The 23,615-nt window shown below is 35.9% G+C and overlaps 2 protein-coding genes across 2 annotated transcripts in view; one reads left to right on the top strand and one right to left on the bottom strand.

Moving 5' to 3' along the window:
• Msr-110 overlaps positions 1-19,879 on the bottom strand; it is a 79,636-nt gene extending 59,757 nt beyond the window's left edge. The window contains exons 1-2 of the mRNA XM_034975140.2: positions 19,655-19,879; positions 10,590-10,802 (exon numbers count right to left, since the gene is read on the bottom strand). Of these exons, the coding sequence (XP_034831031.1) occupies positions 10,590-10,802; positions 19,655-19,750 (309 nt within the window). The 5' untranslated portion in view covers positions 19,751-19,879. The remainder of the gene's footprint in view (positions 1-10,589; positions 10,803-19,654) is intronic.
• The window catches only part of Pfdn4 (prefoldin subunit 4), a 331,489-nt gene extending 308,126 nt beyond the window's left edge, over positions 1-23,363 (top strand). Inside the window, exons 2-4 of the mRNA XM_069503180.1 lie at positions 22,273-22,336; positions 22,419-22,640; positions 23,204-23,363. Coding sequence (XP_069359281.1) covers positions 22,304-22,336; positions 22,419-22,640; positions 23,204-23,356 — 408 coding nt within the window. The 5' untranslated portion in view covers positions 22,273-22,303 and the 3' untranslated portion in view covers positions 23,357-23,363. The remainder of the gene's footprint in view (positions 1-22,272; positions 22,337-22,418; positions 22,641-23,203) is intronic.
• The last annotated feature ends 252 nt before the right edge of the window (positions 23,364-23,615 follow it).

Here is a 23,615-nt window from a genome sequence, read left to right as displayed (position 1 = left end):
CTCTCAGGGCAAACTGATTCACGAGGTAATTCAATTAGCTGTCATCATATCACGGTCACTACGCACATGGATGAAAACGACGTGCTTAAAAAATTTTGGGAACTTGAAACAGAACATTCTTTTTTTAAGAAGAATATTTTAACTCCGGAAGAAGAACAATGTGAACAATTTTACGAAAGAAGTACTAAAAGAGACAAAGACGGTCGGTACATTGTACGACTACCTTTTCGAGATGAGGATCCGCAATGCAAATATGGGAACTCCAGAGACATTGCCATTAAACGTTTTCAAATGTTGGAAAGAAAGTTTGAGAAAAATCCCGAAGTAAAAACTAAATATTCGGAAGTAATTCACGAATACTTGGATCTTGATCACATGATACGTGTTCAGCATGATGAAGACCCAAAAGATGCAGAGGCTGTTTATCTACCGCACCATGCAGTGATACGAGAAGATAAAAGTACTACCAAGGTCGAAGTACTGGATAATTTCAGCAAAAACCTCAGTCAAATTTCATGTTCGAAGGTGTGTCACGTGTGTGCGCCATGCAGCTCATACAAGAAATCAATTAATGGGGCAACTACCATCTTCTCGTGTAACACCCACTCGACCATTTCTTCATAGTGGTGTTGATTTTGCTGGTCCACTAAATATCAGAGTATCCAAGGGTCGAGGTAATCGGTCCTACAAAGGTTACATTTGTCTATTTGTATGCATGGCAACCAAGGCCATACATTTAGAAATCATCAGCGATATGACATCGGAAAGTTTCATTGCCGGATTTAAAAGATTTGTCGCTCGTCGCGGGCATTGCAGTCAAATTTGGAGCGATAATGGGGGAAATTTTGTTAGAGCATCTAAAGACCTACATACAATGATTATAGCAGAACAATCATCAGTTGCAGTAGACATAAGAAATTGGTTGAATAATAACAGAGTTACATGGCATTTCATTCCTGCACACGCACCAAATTTCGGTGGATTATGGGAAGCGGGAGTCAAATCCACGAAATTTCACTTAAAGCGTGTCATTGGGGACTCAACGCTCACTTATGAAGAATTATCAACAGTGACTATACAAATTGAAGCATGTCTTAATTCACGGCCGTTATCTCAAATCACAGACAATTTGGATGATCCAATGCCACTCACGCCAGGTCATTTTCTCATTGGTGAACCCTTGGTAACAGTTTCTGATACAAATTATGAAATGTCTAATGTAAATAGTTTAAGAAGGTGGCAGGTGACACAGCGTATGATACAGAACTTTTGGCGTCGTTGGTCTCACGAATATTTAGCTTATTTAATGCAACGCTATAAATGGGCATTCCAAACACCTGAACCCAAAATCGGAGACATAGTCTTAGTTAAAGAAGATAACTTACCTCCAGCACGGTGGTTATTAGGCAAGGTCATAGAGAAACATCCTGGTTTGGATAAGGTTACTAGAGTCGTGACACTTAAATGTAATAAGTCTCTCATCAAGAGACCTACTTCTAAATTGTGTATTTTACCTACTTCAGATTAGATCAAGATTTTATCTTTTTAATTGTCTGTTATCTTAAATTGTGAAATTAGGTTAAGAGGTAGTTTTTCTCTTAGAGAAAGAACATTCTGTTCTTGGTGGTCGGCATGTTGAAATGAGATTCAGCAAATTATACCAAAGTTACCCGCTACCACAGTAGGCAGCGCCGTCCGAATAATATATTCTGTGAATGTAATGTCAAAGACGTTTTTGTTTATATATAGATAAAAAGTTTTGTTAAAAGGTGTTGTTAGAAAGTTTATGAGCAAATTAAAGATTAATACTTTCTCCCCGGGTTTTTGTTATAATAGTAAACAGATAGTAGGTACGGAATATTTCGTATGCGAATCCAACTCCCACTTGACCGATTTTCGCTTAGTAACTTGATGTGTAATTATTGTCATACTAATTCTAATAACTTTATAGAAAGTGATTTTGTTTGAAAATACCCGTTTTCAGGTAGGTACTATAATTTAGTTATTTTTAGGATTTTTCTGTAATTTTTCCGTTAGTGATCAATACACATTTGTGCGCATTAGATATGTTATCACTCTCTCAACATCCAATGCGATGTTATTACAGTTGAATCTTTCCATTAGTTACTTCACCTTTTTACAATATTTTACATAGAGTAAGTATCTACTTTATCTACTCATTTTATTCTGATTGAAATATTTATAGAATCTTCCACTGATGTAGTTGTAACTTGTAATTGTAAATAATAACTGGTGCTGACAGAGACTGACGAATGCCGTGCGCCTGCGCGGAAAATTGACCATTTCCGGCCACATCTAGTTATATTACAGCACGGAATATAAGCTATATTTCATTTTGATGTTGTCATTAATTTATGCAATGATAGGCAAAATCACTCATCCACAAAGTTTTTCCTTTGTACTTATACTTAATCTGCACGAAAGATTTATGGGTACATTTTCCTTCCTCACACTCAAACTAATTTCCAATCAGAAATTAATTAATCAATGGATAAAAATGAGTAAGTATAAATATGTTGGCGCAGATTAAAAAAAAATGTTATAAATAGGTACGTACCAGAATAAAATTTAAGTAAAATTATTTACTTAAGTAATACATTATGTATGAAAAAAGATACCTACACCGGCTCCGTGAAATATGATACAATATCGGGGGTGAATAATTTTTCCGAGAAAATCTGGAATCTATTGGAATTTTTAAGAAGTGTTTTCCCCCCAATTCCGAAGTCATGTTGCAAAGTACCTTTAGTAATTAGGCTATTAGTGGTTTCGGCATTCGGTTATGGGCATGCACCTCTAACTTTTCAATTTCGGAGTAACATGTGCGTTTTAAGCAATTGGGTACCTTTAACGATGAATTAAAACATCGCGAGGAAACCTGCATTTCTGAGAGCTTTTCATAATGTTCTTAAAACTATATGAAGTCTGCCAATCCGCACTTGGCCAGGCAGCGGGGTGGACTATGGTCTTAACCGTCTCATTCTAAATTCTGAATTTTGAAAGGAGAACAGTGTTCAGTATTGGGCCGATCGAAGGGTTGTGATGATGAAACCTATAGTACCTTCTACTCATTGTGTTGAAATAGAATTATAAGTAGATACATATTTGGTAAATGCTTTTGTAAATTAATTATTAAGCAAAAATGTATTAAATAATTGTCTGTATAGGTACATACGAAAATATTTGTTCTAATGAAGAAATAATTTACTCAATTTAGGGGATAGAAAATAGAAATACGAACATTACCTAAGAAGGTATACCTACTGCGCGACGCACGTATTCTACATCTACGCATTGCATCTACGATATTATTTTGTTTTTCCGTTGTTTTTCTTCATTACAATGAAAACACTTCAAAGATGGTAGAAGATTGTCCTCTGACTCAGATCTCAATATACACGTAGATGTTTGCTTGCTCATCGTAACACCTCACCTACCTAGAACATTCAATTTATAATTACGATTTTTCATAGAAATCACTACCAACAGGCACGCGATGCAAAAAGGATCCACGCCCTCTAACCACTAGGTCAACACGACTCGGAGCCATTACGTAAAGCGAAAGTCTTTGTCAATTCAGAGATTATGAACGACGCGGACGCCGTAGCGCGTAATTTTAAACGAATCATAAAAGGCATTAAAGGAAAGTTTCATGCGACACAAATTATGTTAAAAGTTAAAACGCATTAAAAGTTCCTTGGAGATAATTAAACATAAATAATTTACAATTTTCTCCTAATTTAGCTAAGTAATAGAGTTTACACATTTAAGTTGTCTATTTCTCGTAGATTTCCTGGAGAATTACGTTTCTTAGGTATAAATTCGAAATTCTAGGAACCCCAGGGAATATCTCTGTAAACATAAAACAGCATAATTTAACGTTCTATATCAGCTATTCATGATGATTATGAAAATAAAATCTACCAAAGTCGTTGGCTCCACCACATACCTAGTAAAAATATGTATGTATACAATTCTATTTTCTAAAAGGGGTTGGAACAAAACATATTCAAAGCCTTATTAGATATTTTTCCTGTCTGTATCACAATTTTATATTACTTTCTACAAGGCAGTAGCAGGTCATATAACAAGTGAGTGTTACATTCGAAACGAAGACGGAGAGGAGATGCATCCACGACCTGGGGTCACTGACCGCGGTGCGACTTTCGCTACAGACAATTGCAAACTTCAAGTAAGTAGTTACGTACCTACCTAATGCTTATTTATTACCCAACCATATGATAATCATCTTTCACACAGCCCACAGGCCAAATAACCTTTGACTTATAATACGTACCTAATAAACCTATTTGTATAGCACAGAAATATTAAAGTGATGGAAGGTAACCCGTAATCGCTAATCAGTTTTTTGTACTCAAATAATCTGAATTACCTATGCCATTTCCAAATGTAATTTTTTTTCAATTTCATATTTAAAATTTGTAACATCCAATCTCCTCTTAGAATGTTAAGGCTTTAAGCCAATTTCCGCCACGCTGGCCAAGTGCGGCTAGGCAGACTTCCTACATCTTTGAGAACATTATGGAAAACTCTCAGGCATACAAGTCTCCTCACGATGTTTTCCTTCACCTTAAGAGCAAGTAATATATTAATGCACATATTTTCGAAGAGTTAGCGGTGCCCGGGATCGAACCCTAAACCTTTCGAATAGGAGGCGGACTCGTAACCCACTAGCCCATAACGACTAAAATTGAAATATTTAGGGAATTTTGAATCAAAACATAAAGATCGAACAGGAAAGTAGGTAGGAGCACGTACGTTAGTACTATTATATATTCTGTGGTAGTAGATAATAGTAGTCCAGTCACTAAAAACAACTCATCTGCAGTGTACAACTACTCGTGTGACCTCGACACAAGTTGGTTAGGTACTTATATACCTACCTACTGTTTACCTTAGTGAATATTGCTTCACTGAATACTGATTTACATTTCTTGCTGTAAATGAAAGGCAAAAATGTCCCAGCCAGGATGCGCACTTAAGTACCTAACGTAAATTATGGTTTTAGAATTCTTGTGTAGTATTTTAATGACCCATTCGAATTTTCTCTATAGTGCCTTATTTCAATGACCCAAGCATCAATAATAACACCGTTCCTTTCAATGATCGTTCGCCTGTTTGCGACTACGTGTTATTTCAAACGCTTGATTTTTTTGAGAAAAAAAAATTGCAATGGCTGTAGTTTAGTTTCTATCGGGTTTAGAAGGTTGGTGTGTTCTGTTCTTACCGTTCCGTATCAAAGATTAAAAAACAATAATAATGAATTTGATGGTTTTTGATGCGCCGATTTTTTTTCCACTAACCACCTCAACGATTTGTTACATTTTATTTGGACTAAAAAATAAACTGAATAAAGCCTCGTAGTTGCTTTATTCAAGGCTTACTAAGACAATAGTCACGTTAATCGTAACTAAGGTCGTGACCTACTCGTAGTGTTATCAGTTACCACCTAAAATGAATCACAAAAACATCCACTGTTATGAAACAACCCATTTAATTTCTCAACCGTTCTCTGGCTGTGGATCATTAAGAACGCTCAGTTAGAATTAGAGATGGACAATTTCTCAGGTAGCAAGTAAAAATCACGTGAAAAGCCTTGTCATATATACGAACACTTGCTACCTTATTTTAAGTAGCCTATGAAAAATCACGAAGCAAAATACACAAATAAGTTAAAAATTATTACATCACATACACATGGTCATCGACCCGAGCTAAGACGCTAAAGAGCTTGCGAGCGAGAACACTCGCATCGCTGCGAATAAGGGAAAAGGAAGTAAAGCTAGCCTTATCGAATTATTGTACAAATCATGCCCGCGTGGAATGGTGCTAAGAAAACTGGCTGTATTTCCGCGTTGGACAGCCGTGCTGAACCCTTGCGTGAAAAATGAGCCAGCCCTTCCGTCACCAGATGAAGCTATTAAATTAATGTAACAAACACTAGTTTGCTACGTTTCACAGAAAGTGAATTTTCGCACTTACAATCCCGAGTGCGAATATTCAAGTGTGAAAAATCAGTTGATTGATTGATTGTAAGTGGAAAAATTAAAAAAATCACTAACTGTGAAAAATGGACTTTGAAGGAAAATAATAATTCACGAAATGATATGAAAATGATTAAAAGTAGTAAATGGCCATCTCTAGTTAGAACCGCAGCTTTGCGTAACGTGAGGATTCAAGGTGAGCCGGTGCGGCGGCGGCGGCGCGCCGTGCCACAGCGGACTTTGCAACCAGTATATTATAAACATAAATAAAAGTATGCATACGACAATGCACGAAAGAAACAAGATAAAAGATTACGTCAACAGGACATTGCTAGCAGCGTTTAATTTAATATTTATAAACAAACTTACCTACCCAGTAGATTTCTCAATAAGTTTGAATGCGGTAAACACCGCTCGCAACTTCAAATTATTTTGGTATTACGTTTGTATGTGCAATTCAACCATTTCTTAACAGGAGAGAAATATTTGAGAGTTGCGTTAAAATCTCTTCAGAACTCAAATTTTTCAGATACTTTCTGTTGGAAATAAGATAACGACAGTGACACTACTAAAGAATTATTAAAACTGACAAAAAAAATTGAAAAGGTGCAACTGACCCAAAAACGTTAAACTCATCAAATAATCATAAGAGAATCACCAAATCAAATTAATCATACAGTTTAGATAAAACTGCAGTAGATAGTAATAGTATATGCCTACCATTATTTTTCTGATAGATGTAGATGTGGCTTCTTAGTGAAATAAATAATATTATGATATCAATATATTTAAAAAGAAAAGTCCTGACTCACTGACTAATTTGACTCATCAACGTTCAGTCAAAGCCACTGGACCTAGAAAGCTGAAATTTTACACAGAGGTTCCCTTTATGGGAACGGTCGAAAGCGAGCGGTCGCTAGTGTACGACTATAATATGTAATATTATCTACGGTGTGCGAGTATTTTATCATGAAACAAAAATACAGTGGGTTACTAGGATGTTGACAAGACTATAGATTGTCATAAGATAACAATATGCAAACATGTTCCCACCAGGTTCCCACGGGTAGAGTCGTGTTTTGAATCTAAAAGAAGTGGTTAAGCTAAGCCTGAAGGTCAACAAACCTAACGTATTATAAACACGCATGTAACCACACGCATAACATTGTTTGAGAACATTATTTTGAATAATATACAAGAAATATGAATCAAAAAACATTTTGTTCTTTTTTGAGACTTTTTTTTATATTATACTGAAATAGCGAGCAAACGTTCAGGCTGGTCACTTGATGTTAAGTGATTACAGCCACCCATGAACATGTGCATCATCAGAGGAACGGCCAATGCGTTGCCAGTTTTTCACGAATTTAATGAATCTAACTAATGATTTTAAGCTTATTTCGTGGTTTGACGACATATTTACAAAATAAAAACAAAAATTAATCATGGTATGTACCCGTTATATACCTACACTAGCTGACCCTGCGAACTTCGTTTCGCCTAACAGTCAAATTTTTTAATTTTTTTTAAAATATCAATTCACTATCAGAAATTCTAAAATCCCCACGATTTAGGACTTCAGTACTTTGCAGCATCAGGATTGAGGAGTTAGGATCCGAAGTTCAGTGATGTAGCCTATGCTTGGTACCTAAAATAATTTTGCATCATCCGCAGTTCCTGAAACATTATAGTTTAGGAGTGCTGTACCCTACATCATCAGGGTTGAGGAGTTGAGAATTGAAGTCTGAGAATAAAGTCGTTGCTTGGTACCTACAATATGAATTCACTATGAACACTTCCTGAATCTTGATAACCCAGGCGGGCAGTAACCCTGCAGCATCAGGATTAAGGAGTTGAATCCAGAATTTTTTATGTGACCACGACGTAAACTTTTTTTGTTGATTTAAAAAAAAATTGCAAATCGGGCCAGAAACCTCGAAAAAATCGATGTAGAAAAAAGAACCACCTCCTTTTTGACAGTCGGTTAAAAACCGATGACCTTGAAATATTTACGGAACAATCTTTAAAATATCCCCTTTCTAACAAAAAAAGAATGAATGAAATCGGACTACGCGTTAATGAATTACAACTCAGTATACATTTTAACTTTCGTCCCCTCTCCTACGGGAACCATGCTGAATTTCGGGATAAAAAGTATCCTATATTCTTCCTCATAGTATGACCTCAAATCGTACCAAGTTTCATTGGAATCCATTCAGTAGTTTCAGCGTGATGCGCGGCCGTGATACAGACAGACAGACAGACAGACAGACAGACAAAAATGAAAAAAATTACAGTTTTGGGTTCAGTATCGATTATAGAGTGCCCTCGAAAAAAAATTTTCAAAATATCTTCAATAGCTGATCCCCGCGGCTTCGCCCGCGTAGATTTAGGTTTTTAAAGATCCCGTATAGCCTATGTCACTCAGGAATAATGTAGCTTTCTACTGGTGAAAGAATTTTTAAAATCGGTTCAGTAGTTCTAAAGATTACCCCCTACAAACAAACTTAACGACATTACCTCTTTATACCTCTTTATATAATACAACGGGCCGTGCAGCAGAAATCGTAATATTTTAATTTCGCCATAACTTCAAAACCAAACGTCCAATTTTAATCATTCAAAGACCAAATATTATCTCCATAAACTGTTCTTAGTGATGAAATCATTTATTTTAATAAGGATTAATAGCATGAGTAAAATAAACGCGTTTAAATGTAGTCCAAAAAAAATTCAAGATTTTTAAATAAAAAAATGGTTGCTGTGCCTCACTCGACATAGATGGGTATAGTGTGTCGCGGACTTTTTTGTAGATATTTATAAGATCTACAATTAATTAGAACATTTTATGGTTCTATCTTTTATAGTTTAGGCAGCGTACGCAAAATAAGTAACTTTTCTGGTTGATTTTTTACACCTTGTGTCCGAAAAATCCAAATATCTTACGGAACCCTATTTTTTTTCAAAATAAAATATAGCCTATGTTACTCGTGGATAATGTAGCTTTCGAATGGTGAAAGAATTTTTAAAATCGGTCCAGTAGTTTTTGAGCCTATTCAGTACAAACAAACAAACAAACAAACAAACAAACAAACAAAGTTTTCCTCTTTATAATATTATTAAAGTGTAGATATAGTGTAGATATAGTGTAGATTAAAAAATTTCACGAATTTTGTTGATCTGCCCCTTGAAAATGTTGAAACGTAGTGGAAACACTGCCGAAGAGACTTGATTCCACAGTATACATGTGCTGGGGAAAATGATCTGGCACAACGGGTGGTCGAAGTGTCATCCATGCTGTACTATTAAGTAGGTATATTCTCTTTTTTTAATGAAGAAGTAAATATACTGGATGACACTGTTCTTTTACATCTCAAACCATAGAGATAGTCTCAAACATACTATAACAATAGAAACAAAACTAGTTTTTGCAATTAATTAATTAATTTTATGTAGTAATGAAGGGTTTCAGAAAATAATTTTTACTAGGAAAAACAAGTGTGGAGTAAAAAAAGGTTACAAGTTAATTGTAACATATTTGATATTAGATACAAAAATACAACAGCTTTACAACAACAACAATTAGTCTACGATAAAAGTTCTCATATTGCTTTCTCAAAGTCCCGTTCCATTCTATAAAACTCTTAAAAATACTTAATTAATCGATGCAAACAATCTGAAAGCACTCACCATCGTAAAGTAAAACCAATACAGGGATTAACAGCTAAAAGCTTTTTCATAGGGTATTTAAATAAATTAACAAAGATTGCTGTAGATTTATAAGTATCAGTTTTGTATTCAAGAGGCTGTAGAAACAATAAATCGGTGGACGACTAATAGAGAAAGAGCCAACGCATGCGTTATTTTATAAAAGTTGAAAGTTTCTCTGCGTATTGTCCCCAACACTGGGAGGAGCGTTTGTTTGGATATTTCTTTGGATCATGGTGGCTTTGGGAGATAACAGGTAATAAAGGTGTACAAAATCTTACATCAAAGCAAAAGTCTAATTTTTTTTTCTTCAGAATAGTATTAGAAATCACGTCATACATTGCCAGATAGTGTAGTGGCAACTCCCTGCTCAAAACTTTTAAACGTAAGATTTATTACGTCCTGTTATCTACCAAAGTCACCATGATCCAAACAAACATCCAACAAACGTTCCTCTCGGTGTTGGCGACAATACGCAGAGAAATTTTCAGATTTTATAAAATAACGAAGGTCTGGCACGTGCTGGCTCTTAATCCATAATAAAAGGGTGGCGTTATCGACTGGAGGCGAATCCGTCATCCGCCAATAAATTGCAACAGAATTTAAAGTGAAGTTACTATTATGCTGGTCACGAAGAACTGACTGTGAGCAAAATAAGTCGTTGAAGTCTGCGATACCGGGAAGAAAATACGACATTCAACCAGACCAGACTACAGAATACGTAGAGTACCAGAGCACTTTTTCCTTGATAAAAATATAGTAGACTAGCTGGTGCCTGCGACTTGCGTCTGCGGTCTGCGTGGATTTATTTCGTGGATAGATTTGATTCGAATCCAACTATTGTAGGGTACTTACGGGCATTAAAGCGTCGTTTCCATATGACCTTCCCTCGAGAGCCAATTCTTTGTCGAGCATAGCGTCGAGTTGTTCGAGCTGGTGGCAGGAAGCCCGCGCTGCCACCCAGCTGGAAGCCAGGATGAAGGAGCCCAGAATAAAGGCGGAAGCTACCACCGTCAAGGCGGCAATCCGGGCGATTTGTACAGAAGATGATGGCCTTTGGCGATAAGCCTATAAACAAAAAAAATGCACATTCATTTTCTATTGTCTTTTTTCATTTGATTTCATATTTATTTTTACGTATGTTTTAAAGAATATTGCTAGCAACAGCAGCGTACATGACTAATTCTACTAAGTATTTCTGTAAGTAAGACTGTATAATAATAAGTACCTACTGTCAGGCAATTTGCATAAATTGCGAGTGCGACCATCTATTATGCATCTTACTAAAATTTGTTTCACGGATCCTACAACTATCTTTTTCCCAGTAAAGAAATGATATTTCACATATTATTAAGTATATTGTAGATGTGCGTGCATATAATAATTGATGCTGTACCTATATAAAATGGGTAAGTAGACAGTTAGGTACCTATTAAATAAAAATCGTGTGATTTAAGTTCCGTGTATTTATTATTTCGCATATTTTTCCTATTAAATATACCTAAGCACTAAGTACCTACTCATTTTACTATTATCAAATTATTCATTCATTCAAAAGTTTCAGTTTTATTTTCAAGTGTGAGCATATTCACTGAATTAAAAAAAATGGCAATTAAGTATTCCTTTTTTTTAACGCTGGGAAATGCGTTTACGCATCCCCCCTCCTGGAAGCCAGCCAGCTAACAAGCCAGCCAACCAACTGGAATTAAGTATACCTAAGTTTAAACAATATTACCTTCTCAGGTGAAAGACAAATTTTACACATTGGGACATTAAACCCATAAACATGGTAGGTATTTGTAAATAAGAAGCATTTTCCGTTCTTAGGGCGTTTCTTGCTAAATAATAAGTAAAAACTGGATTTAATTTGCGAACAGATTCTAAAGTAGCCAGAAGCTCTGAAATTACATAAATTGGGTTGCAAGACGGACGAGTCATATAAAATGGAAAATTATATATGGCAAATTTATACTAGCACTACTATGTGGCAAATGGTTTACCAAAAGAATACTTCTTCTTTAGGATTTAGTGATTGATAAAATCTTCAAGGTCTCTGACATGCTAAGGTCTCTGACCTTGTCTCTGACATTGACATGCTAATGCCTTACGAATTAGAAAATACTTTGTAGCAGCCAGTAGGGCCTACGCAGCATAGTCAATCCGAAACAACAAAATCACGATTGTCACTTTGCAATCATTGTGGATTGCAAGGTCTACATCTCCTGAGGATGCTCCGATGTTGTCGGGGCGAATCGCGCGTCGTGCGTCGAGTGTGTTTTGGGATTTGTGTGGTGCTGCGTGGTGGTGGTGCGTATTGCTTGCCTGGTGGCTGCTTTTCCATGTATGTTTAGCAGTGGCAGGGCGGGCGGTGCATTTCGCATGCTGCATGTTGCACCATACAGATTCGACCTGTTTCAGCGGATTAATATAAATTAAGCTTTCGGTTCATTGTAATGGACTTCCGCAAAGTAACGCCTGCTTCTATACAACAAAATATATGTATAGTGAAAAACTTCACTACAGCTGAAAAAGACCTTCACAGCAGTGGTTGGACAACTCGTTATATTTCGTCGTCCATTTAAACCTATTTAAAAAGTACAGTACTTAACAAAACAAAGCTTATTTTCATTTAACTGGACATAACAAAAGCGCTAACGGTATGAATGCTGCAAAAAAGAAAATTTATGTCAAATCCTTTCAAACTGTTAAGCCACTGACTGCTATTATGTAGACAATAAAAAAATTAAAGGACTACCTATCGGTGTTTATATTGAATCTAAAAATAATCTTTCTGATATATTGGTTAAGTATAAAGAAAATAAAAGTTTGGATCGTTCATATTGATCTAAGAGACATTAAATATTAGAGAAAATTGAACGACTAAAATCACTTAACTGTCTTTGACACACTTTTATATTTTTTACTCATCAATCAAATACTACACATACATAATCATATAGGTATTAATCTACTCTAACATTTGTTCTCCTTAAGTTTACTTATTAAAATTTTCAGACAAAAGAAAGTTTGTGTTAGAAATCTAGAATAGTTTGTTCATAATCAAAATCAGTATTGTAGCGTTACCTTCTTAGAAACAGGTTTCTCCTCAGACATGTCGTCGCCCATTTCATTACCTTATACAGTTCTACATTACATATACAAAAATAATGTTAAACTCTAAAGCCGCAATATGTGATTATAGCTTAGCCTAGGTAATCCTATTTAGGACATCCGAGGCCAATCGCGACTTGCTGGTATTTCGACTTAAGACTACTTAAAACAGATAGGTATATCAGAGCCGTGAAAAGGTAACATACAGGCAGAGATGCTAGATGCTGCCCGCGATTTCGTCTGTGTGAGTTTAGGTTTTTAAAAATCCCGAGGAACTCTTTGATTTTCTGAGCAAAAAGTAGCTTAGATAATATCCGTACCTATACGGGATTACAAGCTATCTCTGTACTAAGTAAATGATAGGTACCCGCGACTTTGTCCCTGGGAAATTGACTTCGTCCCTGTGGAATCAAGTTTTTTAAGTAGGTAATCCTGCGATGACTCTTATTTTCCGGGACAGAAGTAGTCTATGTAAATAGCCTATGTATATGTATGTATGTCTCCAAGATGCAAGCTTTCTCTGTATCTCGTCGACATTTGGGCTGTGAAAACCTAGACACACTTTATAATATAATTATGGTTGGATTATTACTTGCTGCAGGTAAAGAAGGCAGGTAAAGAAGGTATCTACTTATTTCATAAATACTACAGGATATTCAGATAAATATCAAACATTCAGAAGAATGTCCAACTGTTCTATAATAAGTTACTATACCACTTAAGTCGCGATGATACCTACAATCAAAATGACGACAAAATGTTACAGAAATTAACAATATGTAAACATTATTGAATGAAAATCTAGAGGTAGGTATATATTTAGCTACAATTCTGTTAGTAAAAACACTATTATTTATACTTATACGATTATTTGCACAGATAATTATAAGAATGAAAGATATATTATATCTTGCAGTTTATTATTATTCTCATCAAAAAGACATCAACGCGCTCCATGTTTATTCTTAAGATGAGTAATTATGAAAACATATTTTATTACATAACACTGAGATTATAATATTATTTTGGTGGGTATCCTAGTTAAGCTATTTTTAAGCAATTTATTGAAGCCGTGTCTACTTGCAAGTTTTCTTGCTGAAGTTCGTTGTCAATTAATGATAACTTCTGCAAGTGTGTTGAAAATTGATAGGTACAGTGCGATTTGCCAAAGCTAACTGCTAAATTTTATTGCTACTGGGCATGTAAGGGCCCATAAAAAAACCGGCCAAGTGCGAGTCAGGCTCGCGCAACGAGGGTTCCGTACTACAGTCGTATTTTTTCGACATTTTGCACGATAATTCAAAAACTACGACGCATAAAAATAAATAAAAATCTGTTTTAGAATGCACAAGTAAAGACCTTTCATATGATACCCCACTTGATATAGTTATCTTACTTCGAAAATAGAAAATACTAATTATTAGTTCATGACCACAATTTAATTTTATTTTGTGATGTAACTACAAATTCACGGTTTTTAGATTTTTCCCCGAATGTCTGCTATAAGACCTACCTACCAAATTTCATGAGTCTAGTTCAACGGGAAGTACCCTATAGGTTTCTTGACAGACAGACCGGCCGCCCCCCCAATACTAAAGAAGCAGCAAAAGCAAGCAAAACCTACACACTACCAGACACAACACCTCACAAATCTTCTAGAAAGTTCCTTGCAATTGTGCGTTGTGGAATCTATATCCCCTGATGATACTCCGGTAATCGGAGTGCAACACTACGTTGTGTGAGTTGATTTGCGAGGTGTTGTGTGAACTGTGAACTACTTTAATTTACAATAAAAAAAAATTACAAAAAAAATAAAAACCGACTTCGTTACACAAACACTAAAAATTGAAAAATAATTTAATTTATTACCGATTATATTATGTATACAAGAGTTAATATAGTTCCATAATAATACTTTTTGGTGCCGGTGCCAATTAGCTTTAGCTGCGCGAATCGTCTTCATATTTTTATGGGACTCCACAATGGCACCTCATTGGCACCGACCCCAAAAAATATTATTATGGAACTATATTAACTCTTGTATACATAATATAATCGGTAATAAATTAAATTATTTTTCAATTTTTAGTGTTTGTGTAACGAAGTCGGTTTTTATGTTTTTTGTAAAAAAAATTTATTTCACAATTTTTAGTGGCCCCATGGAATTATGCTATGACTGGTTAAAAATCTACTGTTTACTAAGCTATTACACTGATCGCGAGCAATTTACTCTTATCCGTTGAGGAGTTCCAGTATCTATCTTCGAAGATGTTCATCAGATCTTCACCAAATTGAAATGGGACCAACTTTGAAGTATACCCTTTCAAACAAAAAAAGAATTTTCAAAATCGGTCCAGGCGTTTTCGAGTAATCGGGGAACATACATAAAAAAAAAAAAAAAAGATTCCGACGAATTGAGAACCTCCTCCTTTTTTTGAAGTCGGTTAACAAAATAAACCTATCTACTTCATAGTATTAGATTACCAATGCAATTAAAACGATTTAGTTATAAGTTCGAGAGTGTAAACAATGCTTTTTAATTAGAGCCACTAAAAGTACAAGGATGTGACGCAAATGCCATTGTGTCGCTGCTCGCCAGTCGCTAACGATTTCACTTAGCTCTACTCAACCTCTCGTCGTTTTTATTCTTAGGATTGATTGACATTGATAGCAAAGTGCATTACTTTGTGCAGATAAAGGTCAATATGTTGTATAAAATTTTCGATTTTCCATTCGATTCGCAGTCAATGTGTAGTGTTGCTGCCCACCGGGCTACTAGTGGCGGCCACTAAAAGCAACTATTAGTAGTTAAGTTAAGCCACTAGACACAGCTATTGGTGGCTAGAAGCGATCTCCAGTCGCAGCCACTAGTGGCTAGAATCTATTGTCTATTACCGGACAGACAAGATTGGATGGGCGGGCGGGCGCGGTGGGGAGATGACGGCAACTGTGGTCGAATCTGTGCGAGAGGTGAGGTGAGTGACAAACCGCGGCCACAACCACTCATGTGGCCACAAGTAGCAAGGGCTGACCACTCCCGCAGCTTGTGGCTCGGTCGCAGCCACTCACACGCATAGTTTGCGCCGAACGATGCCATAAGTAAAAAATCTCATTCGCAGCTTGTGACAGCCACAAGTGATTTAGCTGTGGCCCAGTGTGCGGAAACACTTAGTGTTGATGTATACCTATTGCTGGGTTTTCCCCTTCGTATTTTAATATTAATGTCATATAGGTACTGTATTGTTTTTTATAAAATGATATAAACAGCTCATTACCTTATTACATTATTATAAAACACGAACACAATGTAAATTATTCAAATTATTATAATAATAAGCACATCCTCATCACATCCTACTTTAAATATAATTGAATGTTTTTCGCACAAGAAATAAAATCCATATCCGAACCATACCTTCCTTACTTCATTATTTAAAACAAATACTTAATATACCTAAATACGAACGTGTACCTTTCAGTAGTTTGCCTCGACTGCATTGCCATTAAAATTTAAAAAAAAAACCGTGGATAACTTTTCATAAACTTACTATAACTAGTGGTCCGCCCCGAACTAAACTAAGACTATGGTATACCATAATTCCACTATCCCATAACAGCGCCATTTATTAACATTATTGTGACCTTATGTTAAAAACTCTGATGTCCATTAAAAATGATATAATTTCGTTTCTTTTTAATATTTATATAATTTTAGTATTTGTTGTTCAAGTACAATAACTGAAATTATAAACAAGTTTCAGTTTCTAGTATAGAGCCGTTTTTGACATAATATAGCGTCGAACTCAAACTCCACTTTAATAAAAGCCTCCCATTTCATATGGGTGCCCCCCTGAAATAAAGCTTTTAATATTATTTTATGCAATATTCGGCTGAAGGCCATCAGTTTATTATTATGTTCAAATTGGAAGTAATTATACGTTCAGTAATTCAGAAGTTATAAGGCTATAGGTATAAGTGGACGGACAGACGGACGGACGGACAAGTGCTATTTCACTCAAGTAGACTCAGAGACTTCGCTTGACTCGGTCAAAAATATAAATAGGATTCCTACAAATTAAAAAATATAAATCCATGGACGAATTCGTGGCGTGTACGAATGTTTTGACGGTTTGTTTACTCCCAAAACGATTAATTTAATAAAATACCTTCCGATAGTGTCGTGACCTGTTTCTCCGCGCAGGTTTAATTTGAGAGGACATTTTCGTTAACACATATTTCAATAATACATGCTTTTCTAGTGATGCTTTACATATCGAATATTTAACAATTTAACAACATGTTTTACCAAAGAGACGAAATACACGACGAATATTTTTTAACATTTGACTTCAGCCCTATTCGCGTGACAATCGTAATTATATAATAGTTATTATAATCATGAACGAGAACAATAGAACAATGAATCTCCCACATTTATAGGCACATATCTCAGCAGTCTCATCACCGACAGTTCTCAGAACGGCAAATATCTAAGAGCATCTCATCTCGTGTTCAATGCTCATTTCCAACACATCACTAAAACGTATTATTTTATACCTAGTGTGTGTATTATAAAATCTAATTTACTTTAGGTAGGTAGGTATATCATGTGGGGCTTCACCTGGACCCATTGGAAAAACCATTACCTATGTACTTAGGTACTGTATGTCTAGTCTAGTCTCTAGAGTCTAGTCTAGACCGATTTTTTACCTTGCTAATAGAAACTGCCCTAAAAGACCTATTTCTTAACATCTTATCGTACTCGTAATATCGATCTTAATTTTTCTCGTTTTTTTTTAACTTAATTTACTGCCTTAACCCGATGAAAGTCATAAAAATTAAATAACTAGGTAGGTACCTATTTTTAAGTAGGTACCTATTTTCTTTAATTTAGTTCATTTTGTCTTTGGACTTCAGATTTCTATCGTAACTTGCCAATTGCCATCGGTGAGATATAGGCACATGAATCAAGCATAAACTCATTGATAAGAAACCTGTATCTATATATATTATTATGAAAATGAATGCTATATTTTAACGTTGTAGTAATGTAGCGTGAATCACCAAGTTAATTTAAACAACGATAGTCGATATATTTAACACAAGCGACCCGCCCCGGCTTCCCACGTGTAGCTAAGACTAATCACAATTTTCGTAGGAATCTCTAATTTTTAAATAAAATATAGCCTATGTAACTCAGGAACAATGTAGCTTTCTACTGGTGGTGGTGTCTGGTGGTGGTACTTTCATACAAACTTTGATCACCTATTTCTATCCATTAAGGATAAAATTTCCAAAGATGCTTCCTTAGTGAGTGCCTCCATCATAAAAAAACTAACTGTCAAAATTTTAAGTTCCAAGCCCCGGTGGTTCAGGCTGAGTGTTGACAGATCAAACAGTCAGTCAGTAAAGAGTAAAGATAAATCTGCTTATATGTTTGGTCATAGTAAAATCACAGTCATGAAAAGCGCTGACCTGCCTATTAGGTATGTTAAACAGATGGCCATTATTATTCATCATTGATTGAACAACATTATAAAAAAGTACCGGTCAAGTTGGGACCTCGATCACGTCTTAGCGGTTCATTGCATGCCAACTTTATTTTCTACAAATTGGCGTCATAGCTTGCAAACAATAGGTAGTAGAACCATGAACATTATTACCTACTTGTAACAGTTACTAAATAGGTAGGTATAGTTATTCTTAAGTAGCAATCAATCTACTGTAAAACTGTAGCTGGACGATTTCTGTACATCTAAATATATAAAAGGAAAAGGTGACTGACTGACTAATCTATCAACCCAGAGCTCAAACTACTGAATGGATCGGGCTGATAGCTGTTGTGACGTAGGCATCCGCTAAGAAAGGATTTTTGAAAATTCATCCCCTAAGGGGATGAAACAGGGGTTTGAAGTTTGCGTAGTCCACGCGGACGAAGTCGCGACCATAAGCTAGTTAAATATATTTTGAAAAATCCCGAAAAACATTAGTTTCTTGGGGATACGGGATTATTTTTATCTATTTTATTCCAAAACTCCGTCAAATCAGAACCGATTTTCACAATTCTTTTTTTCTTTGCAAACTTTATACGAGCTTTATACTGTCAGGTTAATCACATGTAAGTTTGGGGAGATTTTATAAATAGTTTCGGAAATAAAGGGAGGAGTTCCTTAACGGGTAACAGCAAATCATAATATTTCTGCTTACAAAAGTAGGCAGTCTACGCTGAGAATTGACCGACTAACTTGTACTTATTTATTTTCATTGTTGTTTTACATACTTAGTTAATAAAAAATCTCGTCTGGTTTAAGTAGTCTAGTATCTAAAGTTGATGAGTAAAAGTCAATAGGTAACAAATCTCTGTAACCATATTAAGGCGTCAACCAAGTTCGCAAATGGTTTGCTACGCGTCAGCGGCCAACAACCGCCGCGCCGCCCGAGAGAAAGGCGCTTTCCCATCGTTTACAAATAGATAATAACTAAGCTAACTGCTAACCAATGTGTAATCTAAATACCTATGTAAGTACTTAATTATTTACCAGGTGCTTACCGAATATATTTTAGTAAAAATATGTTTCGCGATGAAGTTCTAAAAACTACGCCGGAAAAAACGCCGAACGGGGAAAATGTATGTAAAACTTTTCCTCGAAACTAGTCGTGAGACTTTACTTTGTCTGCCGCAAGAAAATCTCGTTGGATAATAGAGAAATACTCCTTAGATTAATAAACAAAGTGGAACAGAAATATCAATGAACTCATTGCAGGGACAAGAAAGATGTGACTTTACTAATAATACGAGCGAGCCTTACCGGAGGCGGTTCTGAAGCACTGTAAACTTCAGAGGGAGGGTATTCCGGCTTCATGGTGATGGTAGCCATCGAGTCTGGCTGGTGCTCCTTCTCCATCACGATATTACTCTTCACAATATAAATTCTTGTCTGTACGCGCGCGACGTTTGACGGTCAATACAAGAGTGCGCAAAGTGAACGGTGGCCCGGCGTAGGCGCACTGGCAATGGTGGGGCCGTGTCGTGTGGCCAGCGCGAGATGGTGATTGTCTCGATGGTATGACGGATGCTCATTTACCTTGGTATAAGTACCAAATAAAGACGTGAAGTAACATTATTAGGATAGTTCACAATTCCTTTAGCGACAAGGCATAGATAGTTAGATACCTACCTATACCTACCCAAATAAAAACGTACCTAAGCATAACCTGCTCAGTTAGTATAGCATAGAGAATGATTAATTAACGACGACGGTTCACCTTTTTACTATGTTACGTTCAACATAAGTAGTATTTACCTGCCTCGAATTTACGAAATTGTACCTTAAAGGTGATGCAGATTGCAGTCATAACAACCAATGACATTCTAATAAGCATGGACACATCGTGGCATACAACACAAGAGCCCAAACATGGCACACGTTTCTAAATTCACCCTATTTAGCTTCAACTGCTCCATTTATACATTCCCACTAACATTCAAGTCCTGTAAACTAACCTCAGTGATTAAGACGCAATGTAAATCGATTAAGCACTCGAAGCTGAGTAAGGTGATTTTAGAAGCAAACTTGAACAAAAAATGGAATGGAGTAGTGTAGCACTATTAATTTTTGTTATTTCTTTGAGAGATTTTTCGTTTTTGTAAATATGAAACTATTATACTATATCTATACTATATAACTATTATACTATATCTGCTCGTGCTGATTCACTGACTGACTGACTGACTCATTTGATCACCTCTTCTGTAAATTTTTGTATGTTTTTTTTTTACTGGTGGTTTCGTATAGAGGACAAAAAATGATTCGGAGGAAAAATATGGATAGAGCTGATGATTGAGGATTTCGGTGAGGAGCACGGCCAGGGTATTGAAGATAGATGGGGGGCGCTCGAACAAATGTCACTCAGAACTTCATCCAATTGACAGGGAGCTGAAAAATAAAACCAAAATGGCGGATTCAAGATGGCGGCCATACAAATTTCATGGTGTCTATCTAAGAGAATATAAAAGATACAAGAATGCTTCTTTGGCGAAAGATGATCAGGACCCGAAAGTCTACTTGGTGAACAGAAAAAAATTCAAGATGGTGGTTTTTTTTTTTGATATAAAATATATGGCGAATATTGAAGAGACTAAAAGTTGGGAACTATGCAAGACTTTGATACGGTTTCTTTTCAAAATTTGTTTTTATAGAATTCTCATTCTGACAAATGATGAGAGCTGATGATTGAGGATTTGGGAGACGGGTGTAAATCTCAATCGGCCTAGCCGGGAATCGAAGCCGGGACCCTCGTCATACAAATCCACCGCGCTACCACTGCGCACCGGAGGTCGTCAAAAGATAATAAAATAAATGTGATACAATAATGGCCAATAGATTTTACATTGAACAAAAAAAAGCTACTCCACAGTTTTGTTTTTCCGACATTCGTGACGCGCCCTTCCATCTGTCTCTTTCCGATGTACGTGAGAGAAAGGAATGGGAACATTTTAAATAATTTTAGATATTTCTAGTGTTTTCAATGGTTTTACTAAGTATTTTACACTTTTTCGCATGTTATCATACGTAAATAAAATTAACTTACCGGTGGTAAGTCACACCATCTCTTTTCTGCGTCGTTAACGTATTATTTCGGCACTTTTTGATCGCGCATTGAGGCATCTTGACAGCTTTGCAGTCAACATGCGACTAATGAAGAAAGTGTGCTTACACCGAGTATAAGCACACTTACTTGGTCCCTTGTTATGCGCGCCAGTGCGATGTCCTTGCTTATTAGAATGTCATTGATAACAACATTGAAATGAACCTAAAACGTTTTATTCTACCTACTTGTAATAAAACAAGGCTGATTTGGAACAGCGTCTATTGTTCACAAAGCCTTTCAGGTTGACTTATGGTACTATGCTACGTAGCTTACTTATATACGAAGCGTTAGATTTAAACTCGTTCATCGTAGATACCCCGTCGTACCTAAACTCAGTCTATTGGATTTAGGTTTTATGTTGGAATTTGTTTGAATCCCCTACAAAATCTCCCTTAGGTACATGAGTAGGTACCTACACTATAAAGGCAGGCATTTCTAACTAGGCTCCAGTCATAGCAAGCCACGCCGGAGAGTGGCAATATTTTCGTGAAACTAAGTGTCTACCTACTGTACTGTACTGTAGTACCTATTACATGCAAATAATGGCCAAGAGGGTCACGGCCCAGGGCCCAGGGCCCGAATCACGAATAACGATATCTACGATTCTAACAGTTCAAATGTCAATGAAGCTTGAAAGACCTAGAATCCAGAACCGTAAATACTGGAACCAGTTGAAAAGAAAGTCAATGCCAATCAATTTTACTCTTTGTGTCAATATCAAACTGACAAGTGGCATTTTAAGGTTATAGTTAAAGCATAAAGAGTACAATAATAGTATTTTTTACAGACTCTAAGTATTATTTACAATGGCTAACTCAGGAAAAGGCACTTTCCGACCGGTTGTATATTTAAACCATATTGTTTTTGAAGTGTTTCCTAAAATAATTCCGACTTACACTTTTCGTGTACTTACGCCTACAGGATTCCGACGTTCACATTTCTTTTGAAGACCAACAAAAAATTAATAAGTTTGCCCGACTTAACGCCAAAGTGGACGACTTAAAAGATGAATTAAAGGTTAAACAAAACGATATGAAAAACCTCGAGGAAGCCGTCGAAGAGTTGAGTCTTGCTGATGATTCTGAGAAAATCCCTTACCTGGTTGGAGAAGTATTTTTATGTCAGAACTTAGAAGACACTTTAGTAAGTATCTGCCTTAATAATTTAGTAAGATTAGCTTTGCCTCATCTAGTCATCTTTGTGTATTTAGGTTATGCAGGAGGTACTCTGTGACACCCACCCTGGTTTTGCTTCTAAGTAACTTCAGAAAATTCTTTCTTAACAAAAATGTCAAGTTTATGGACAAAATCGTTTGAGATTTATTTGATATTGTGTCTATAAATCCAAAATATTTGTATATAAACATACAATATATAGTCCATGACAGGATATGGCAATCAGGGTATTAGGTGGAGGGACATCCTGCACACCCCGGGTTAGGGGGGGCTGTGCAGGTATGCGGGGCTGCCAAGTCCTCCTTTTGTGTACTATAGATGACTAATGATTAATCTTTATACATAACTAGATGAAGCCAGCAACTTTGTCTGTATGGTATAAGCTATCTCTGTACCCATGACAATCCTTTAAATGGATGGGCCATAAAAAAAACAGACACACTTTCTTAGGTAGGTAGGGTAGGTAATATGGACTAATGTGGAACAATTAATAACAATACATCATAACACTAATTAAGTATTTTCTTTCAGAAATCATTACAAGAAAGCAGGACAAAGAAACTAGATGAAATAAGTGATTTAGAAGCCAAATGCGAAGAATTAAAGGCACAAATGAGTGAGCTCAAAGCACATTTGTATGGCAAATTTGGTAGCCACATTAACTTGGAGAATGAAGAGGATTAAATTTTTTTAAGAAAAAACAAAATTTTTAACTAACTTTCTTATTTGAATTGAATAACTATTTAACTCCGACTATGCTAATTACAAGTATTTTACAGAAGGCATTGTAATAATGATAAATAATAGTAATCTTTCTTAATACTTTTAATAATAAAAAAGCTAAAAATTTGTTGATATTATGCCTAATATTAATTGTATCTTTAAAATATAAATTAATTAATTAATTGCAAAATAGGCAGTTTCTCTAACTCCCTTGTTTCTC

The sequence above is a fragment of the Maniola hyperantus genome, chromosome 14, assembly GCF_902806685.2.
Source record: "Maniola hyperantus chromosome 14, iAphHyp1.2, whole genome shotgun sequence".
NCBI classification, from domain to species: domain Eukaryota; kingdom Metazoa; phylum Arthropoda; class Insecta; order Lepidoptera; family Nymphalidae; genus Maniola; species Maniola hyperantus.
This window is presented reverse-complemented; position numbering and strand designations above follow the sequence as displayed.